At 36.7% G+C, this 7,868-nt stretch overlaps 1 protein-coding gene across 1 annotated transcript; it reads left to right on the forward strand.

The window, feature by feature from the left end:
- The first annotated feature begins 664 nt into the window (after nucleotides 1-664).
- On the forward strand, nucleotides 665-3,099 carry hoxa13b (homeobox A13b). Its single transcript, XM_043689549.1, has 2 exons — nucleotides 665-1,337; nucleotides 1,748-3,099. The coding sequence occupies exons 1-2, from the start codon at nucleotides 692-694 to the stop codon at nucleotides 1,990-1,992; spliced, it is 891 nt and encodes a 296-aa protein (XP_043545484.1). The 5' UTR covers nucleotides 665-691; the 3' UTR covers nucleotides 1,993-3,099.
- The last annotated feature ends 4,769 nt before the right edge of the window (nucleotides 3,100-7,868 follow it).

Below are 7,868 nucleotides of genomic sequence, written 5' to 3' on the forward strand. Positions count from 1 at the left end.
TTAATTTCTTATTGGTTTCAAGTACCTGAAGATATTATTTATGAAGTGAAATATAAAAAAAAAAGCTGGGCAAGTGTGGTTTTAGGCCATCCTAATGTCAGGTTTTGCTTAAGCGGCAAATTATTTTAGAAGAAAGCGCTTTGCGTCGGTCAGAAAATATAGATTTCAAAAGGGTGGATAGTATAAACATCTATGTAAAAGTAACCTCAGCTACAGGTACAATAATCAACTACACAAAAAAAGACCTTCACTGAACTGCAAATTATTTAATGTGATCTAGCCTTTAATTATGTACATTATTCATCCTGTTACATGTAAATAAAAATACTCGCAATTTTGGTTTGCCTTTTTTTGTACATGCAAAATACTGCCTTATTTTCTGTCTGTGCACTTATCTGATGTTCATACATCACTGGCTTATTTTGCGCGCCGTTAGTCGTCAGGTATTTTAGTAAACGTGATTTATCCCAATTGCCCAATGTTCCTTCATTGAACTAATGCAGAATCTACCTTTTTAACTCTTCATATATTTACCATCTACTTTGCATATCACGTGGTCGACTCGCAGCCAATGAGGAAGCAGCCTTTAGCGACACTGGCGCGTCAATGCTGCTAAGTCTCAGAGATTCAGTATCTCTTTTCAGTCTTAGGGGCTTTTAAAACGGCCACTAGTCTCAATGTTGGACGTGATATGACAGCGTCCGTGATACTTCATCCCCGCTGGATCGACACAGTAATGTTCGTCTACGACAACAGTTTGGATGAAATTAATAAAAACATGGATGGATTTTCGGGAGGGAACTTCACAGCAAATCAATGCAGGAATTTGATGACCCATCCAGCATCCCTAGCTCCCAGCTCTGCCTACTCGTCGAGTGAAGTGCCAGCCTCTGGCATCGCTGAACCTGTCAAACAGTGCAGTCCTTGTCCTGCTCAAACTTCGTCCAGTGCCGCCCTTCCTTATGGATACTTTGGGAGCAGTTACTATCCCTGCCGCATGAGCCACCATAGCAGTATCAAGTCCTGTGCTCAGCCCTCTACCTTGTCTGGCTATCCTGCCGACAAGTACATGGACACGTCTGCCGGCGAGGAATTCACCTCCAGAGCTAAGGAGTTCGCTTTCTATCAAGGTTACGCGGGGCCGTACCAACCGATGCCCAGTTATTTGGACGTACCTGTGGTTCCTACCATCAGCACTGCCGGGGAACCGAGACATGAAACATTATTATCCATGGAGAGCTACCAGCCCTGGGCAATTACCAATGGGTGGAACGGGCAAGTCTGCTGCTCGAAAGAGCAACCTCAAGCTACCCACCTCTGGAAATCAAGCTTGCCAGGTAAGTATAGATAAACACGAGTCTTTCAATGCAGTGCCAAACTGGTAAATTGAAGGGAACAAAGCATTGCGAGATGTAAATACACACGACTAATTGGTACTAAGTCTTCAAAGGATTATGATTAAGACAGTATATGGGTGATGCCCCAGTACCAGCACCGCTATAGTAGCATGCAGTTAATGTTTATTGCCTAGATATCATTATGCATGATTTTCCATTATCACTTCTTAATCCTCATACATTTTCAAAATTACGTTTTTTGCCATATAATTTATTACACCAGGTAGAGTCGAGATAATATCCCCCACGGCATACTCTTGAACTTGACTCCGGTGTCAGTTACAGTTTTTGTGTTTTTTTTGACGACTGCTAAATGCAATGGATGGTAAGGTGTGCTTTCCTCTTCACAGACGTCGTTTCGCATCCCTCGGATGCGAGCTCTTTTCGGCGTGGGAGGAAGAAAAGAGTGCCTTACACCAAAGTGCAGTTGAAAGAACTTGAGCGGGAATATGCCACCAATAAATTCATCACCAAGGACAAACGAAGGAGGATATCTGCATCTACAAACCTCTCTGAGAGACAAGTCACTATTTGGTTTCAAAACAGACGAGTCAAAGAAAAGAAAGTTCTCACTAAACTGAAAAGTAACAGCTAGTGTGACAATTCCAGAGCCAATCGGACTTCATTTGAACATTTTACAAATTACTGATCTCAGCCTGAAGAGAAAAAACAAAACCCAACACGGCTCATTTTCTTGATGCTAGATTTTTTTTTTCTTTCTGCGTGCTCCTTGCTTTTTCTTGACAAAAAAAAAGCAAAAACACACAGCAAATATCTCGGAGAGACATTGTATAATGATGTTGTGAAAGCAAGCTAATGTTCGCCATAAGGGAATCATGCCCATCTTAGCAAGAATCTAAAAGGGTTATTATTTTGAAATGTAGCAAACCTGCTGGCTTAGTTACTTACTGCATATAAACCCGACCATTTCAAAACAATAATTGTACCAATTGGATTGATATAGTACCTCCACACAAACCTCACCAAAGCACCTAAAGAAAATGTGTTTTGCTGGAAAAGGTTCTGGTCAACAAAATGCTAGAGTGCATGAGAGTTTTTCCTCAGGTAACCTATGGGATATATCGCGAAATATGAAATAAAATGTATGTTTACACACTACATTTTCTTTGGATGGGTTGCGCTATCTTTAAAGTTTTAATGTACAGGTAGAAGGAAGAATATATTCTAAATAGCAATGTATATGGGAAAGAAAATACGTACTATTGAAGCACTCTACATTTCGACCTATGTATATATTATGAGCATCCACGCTTTCGGGAATTAAATAGCAGACCAGATTGCCATTTCCTACAGAGCAGAAGAAAGATCTGTCTGCAAACATGGAACCACCCCTCCCGTGTAAATTAACTAAATATTAAGTCTTTTCTGCCTGCTTGTTACGTTACCCACTTCACATAGCATTAGGCTTCACGCAGACCTAAGGCGCACAGCTTCCTTCTTAAAAATGATGACATCTGCGTGCAACTGTATTTTTTTTTAAATACTGCAATGTTATATCTGCATGCACCCTCCTGCTTAGTTAATATATACCAATAATAGTAAAAATAATTACGAATGATAATCACAAAATTAAGATGTCTCGCATTATTCTGCAGCTGTTTAATTTGTATACCCTGTTGTCTTTTTCATCTAGTAAATTACTTGCATTACAAGAAATTATTTCACGAATAAAATATCTTCATAAACACCAGCGTCGACCGTTTTTGTTGTTGTTGTTGAGAAACATGATTCCAATTAACAGCTTTTAAACTAAAATGTAAAGAAAAATCGGCCAGCCCAGATTTATTCTTGATGTCAACTCTGTCATTTCTTTAAAGGTCTAAAATACCTCGGAACCATGCTTTCGTACGTGGAATTAATCAAGGCATTTGCTGAGAACAAAAGGTATCTGAGAATATTCCCTGTTGTTTTTAATGAAAAACATTACTGCCAGCAAATGTATCACGATTATTATGGTAAAAACGCTTTTCGGAATAGGTTCTTAAGTTTGTATTAGCAAATTCTGAAAGTTTAAAGACAATAAATTGATGTCCATATTCTGATTGAAAATATAAGCTCTCCCCTCGGTTTTAATATGGAGGGAGGGCGTTAGGAGGGGGGCTTAAACCTTGACCTTGACGAAAACAGATAGTCTTTGACCTTGACTATTAACCACTCATGAATAGTCATGAAATGCATTGGTAGAACAAGTGCGCCATCTACTGCTAAATCTGTGGATATTCATTTACACGGGCCTTGAACGAGAGAGAGCCAGCAAACATAACTATTTCAACACTCAAAGAGCAAAGAGCGAAATGGAGCCGTCAGATGTCGGTCTGTAACTCTAAAAATCAATCTAACTTGTGGAAATGTTCAGAGAAATTACTTGAAATGCTCGAGTTGCAAGGACTAATGGGGAGTTATTTACTATTGCTAACAATATAACCTTCAAAACCAATTAACAACTTCACACGTTCTATTTGATTTGCAAGTGGAAGGTGTCAAGTCATCAGAAAGAAAGGACTATGGAACTATGTTTTGCAAATCGAGTTTTGCGGATGGTTTTAATTTTAGCCTCAATAAAATGACTGAAGAAAGAGTAACCAACTAATCAGGTAAAGCTGATAATGATCACGTTTGAAGAAGTCATAGTTAGAAGGGACTGTTGATCTGCCTATAAATTGTCTGTTCACTTTCACGCTTGCATTACTTACGCTATCTCTGCCTTCGTGTCCTGTCTGTTTGCATCTGCTAATCTGTTAGGTTTGTCAATTCACTTTCATTCTTATATACTCCATGACTGATCAAATGTTTCATTTAAAAATAAACAATTTCATGAAAACTAAACCTTTTTGCGTAGTGGTATTGTGGAATATGGCAGCAATTAAGCCGAGATTTTAAGAATTGTATTTATTTAAAAGTATACAGACCGCGTTCAATACAAGTATACCATGTGGATAATGATAGCTGATGTATTTGTATAAAGTAGAGCATTTTATCTGCCTTTGTAGCAAGCAATTATTGTAGCGATATATTTTGGGAAAATTCAGATAAATTGCACATGCGTGTAAAATGTAGAAATGTGCTCTTATTAGTAGTGGCCACGCTAACCAGGTTCGCTTATGTAAGCAAGAGAATTTGTTACGTTGAAGTTGAAATGTGCAATGACCAGTCAAAACAACTCATTTAATTTTCGTTTGTGTCCTGTCTTCATACGGTCCAAGCCACAATCTTGGAATTGCCTATTGCAGCAATGAATCCTGGTTTGTCAAAATGTTGTGGGATTAAAAACTTGTACATTCATCACATGACGTATTCAAACCAATCACACCACCCGCTTGTAAAATCCCGTGAAATATTTGTTGGAAACTGCTTGAAGAGAACCACCCTCATTCTTCCTGATCAAGGCAGGGCTAATGATCCGAGATCATTGTTTTCTGGATGCATAGATTTGAAGTATATCATACGATTTCTATTTACTTGGAAGATGAAGCAATAATTGATCAGTGTTTTATTAGTTAAGAGTAACCACTTGTAATTGGTATGGCTAAATCAGCTCATTTTATTGTTGGAATTTGAGCCTTCCAAAGAAACTAATTATGTGCAAACACCTTCCTTCAGCATGTTGCTTTTTTTGTCGTTCTTGGGATTTAAGTAAAATAAACGTAAGGTAAAAGATTGTGCATAAGCAGTGAGAAATCAATGGCATATTTCTGATTACCCGAGTCATTGCTTGTTATTAGTATATTGCAAGATAGAGGTTGAACTAAAATTAATGATATTGTCAGTGTTACCCTTCTGACATAAACATAGCAAAGCAGGAGGTGCAATCAATTCAAACTGACATTCTATAGCATAATCACTCTTCTTTCGATTCCTCAAATTCTTCTGTGCCAATGATTCATCCTGAAATGTGAATCTCTATTTACAGAAAATAAAAGAGCCTTTTATGCGTACAATGGCGATCACGAGCGATTAAACTAGTTTACTGTAAAAACAATAATGCATTTGCATCATTGAATTTGGACTGTGAAATAGCATCAGTAATGGCCTCCTGTGTCGTGTTGTCGGACAGGCACGCATATGTCACGTTAGAATGCCATAAGAGACTTAACATTTCTATAGAAATTTACGAAAGAGTGGTCATTCGAATTTGAAGGACTTTCTACGTTGAATCCTACATAATTACATCATCATTTATCATTTTATTATGTATTAGAGAATTTGAAGGGACGAAGTCGTTGTCAAAAATCCTAGGCGCGTTAAGCTACAACCACAGTATAGTTTTGAATTTCAACTCGCCAGTCTTCATTTTTAAAACAATCCAAATAATCGCATCACTGTGTCTTTGCCCACATTAAACTACGCAGGAATAATTGTTTTTTTTGCCTTCATTATATGTATTTTTATGGATAAAAACGGTTCATTGGATTTAGTTAGCATTTTCTTTTTCACGCGACTGCAGCCTTACTGTTAATTTTGAGATCATACATCATTGATTGCAGAATACACTATAAACCACCTTTTATGCTTTTATCTCTCTTGCTAACTTGGTACCGTACAATAAATTTATTTAAAACTTAAAATTTGATCATCGAACATAGAGAAAATGCCCATTTCATGATAATGTGGATCATTACAAAATAATCTTTAGTCTAAAATGCCAGATCTGGGCCCAATAATGTACCAACGGTTGCTGAAAGTAAATGCTTTATAGTGGCCAAAGCCCGAATTCCGAATGAACAACAAGAGTCCATTTTATTTTGAAACGCTGTCTATAATTTTTTAGCAAAGTTTTGCCGGACTAACTACACAATTGTTCAATTTACTTTAATACTTGAAACAAAAGACTCTCGGGCCACGGTGCAAAAAAAAGCCGATATTATTTGATATTTTTGTATTATATCTGCTTCCAGTTAAATCACATACACTTGTGAAGTGCAGTAGTAATTGACTCGTTGCTTTCCTCTCATTCAGCAAAGAATGCAACTACACTACAATATTAATGTATACGCTTAAGACTTTGGTGACAACAGGGAACGGAAAAAGTGAATTCTTTAGAAAGGAACACGTTTAACATCAGTGAGCAACTTCAGTTATGTAAAAAGCAAAAACGGACCTGCATTTTTAGAAGTGAAGTCACACTTTTAAAAAGAAATGGTATACAGGCGGGGTCATTGTGCACCTTCAAACGTTACATTTACAGATGACCTGCTAAAGTGTAGACACAAATATTACTTATGTGCGCATACATTAATAGAAGTGTACAAATGTAAGTGTATAATGAACTGGGGAAATCCATATATGTAGATTTCACATACAAAACGAATTTATTTAATATCCCTACCTATACATATTTCTACCCATACTTATATGTGTGTGCATTCAAACACGCATACGATATTAAGCTTATAATAGTTGTGATAATGCTTGGGGCAGATAATACTGCAAACCATTCTGAGTACGTCATCTTTAATTTCTATCTGAGTAACAAGTGTTGAATTTTCAAACTGACACAAGGCATAATTAACCTATCACCTAATAGATTTGACTATATTTAGCGGTGGATTATATTTCATCTGTCCGAAATTTTTAAATAACATGTTGCCATTGATAAATAATATAGAACTGCAGTATTTACAAAAGTTAAGTATATCTTCGGTAAATGTACGCATGTATGATTATGTGAGCACAATTCCATTTAACACTCTAATATCACACGTCAAAATATATTTGAAATTGACGTGATACATTTTGTGTGATATATAACTCAATAGTTCCTTAAAATCACAAATCCAACTGTTCTACTTAGGGCTATTTTAAATTGAGTACACATTAAATTATCACTTCCAATTCGAGTGTTTTTGCATCTCCAGATACGAGATTGTATGTCAAGAAAAGCAAAATAAACTTTTTTAAAGGTCTTTGTTACCTTTTTGGATTTAGTACATGTAATTTGTGAGGTCGACTGTGAATTTTTCAGTCGTTTGGATCTGTATTTTTCGCGCTAGCTAAGGTTTCCCGGTAGTGATGTTGTTTACTGGTTGGCCAAATATCACAGGCCAAAAGATTTCATATCAACTTCGAAGATTTGCACTGCTACTTTTGTTTAGGATACGAGTTCGTCCGTGTATATTTGGATACGAATGCAGTATCACAGAGTGGCTTTCTCGTTGCCAATATGACTATTTCAAATACTTAATGAATTAACAGTAACACTTTAGCTTAGTATTTCTATGTGTGAAAGTATAAACAGTTAAAATGGAAGTGTCTATGGTAAATCCGTGAAAGACTTTGTGGAAACACTTTTTCAAAATGAAGCATTATATTGTGATGTGAGCGTTGTCCATCGCACTCAAAATATTTACTAAGTCCTACACGCAAGAAAATGTAAAACCACAATCTTAGCCACTGTTATTTGAAGTAATTTACATAACTCATTAATAAAGTATAACAAAGAGGCTGCATGCA

Source organism: Chiloscyllium plagiosum, chromosome 5, assembly GCF_004010195.1.
Source record: "Chiloscyllium plagiosum isolate BGI_BamShark_2017 chromosome 5, ASM401019v2, whole genome shotgun sequence".
Taxonomy (NCBI): domain Eukaryota; kingdom Metazoa; phylum Chordata; class Chondrichthyes; order Orectolobiformes; family Hemiscylliidae; genus Chiloscyllium; species Chiloscyllium plagiosum.

Coding starts and splice junctions, on each gene's coding strand:
- hoxa13b (XM_043689549.1), top strand. CDS start 692: ATGACAGCGTCCGTGATACTTCATCCCCGCTGGATCGACACAGTAATG. Junction 1,338..1,747: donor CTGGAAATCAAGCTTGCCAG/GTAAGTATAGAT, acceptor TCCTCTTCACAG/ACGTCGTTTCGCATCCCTCG.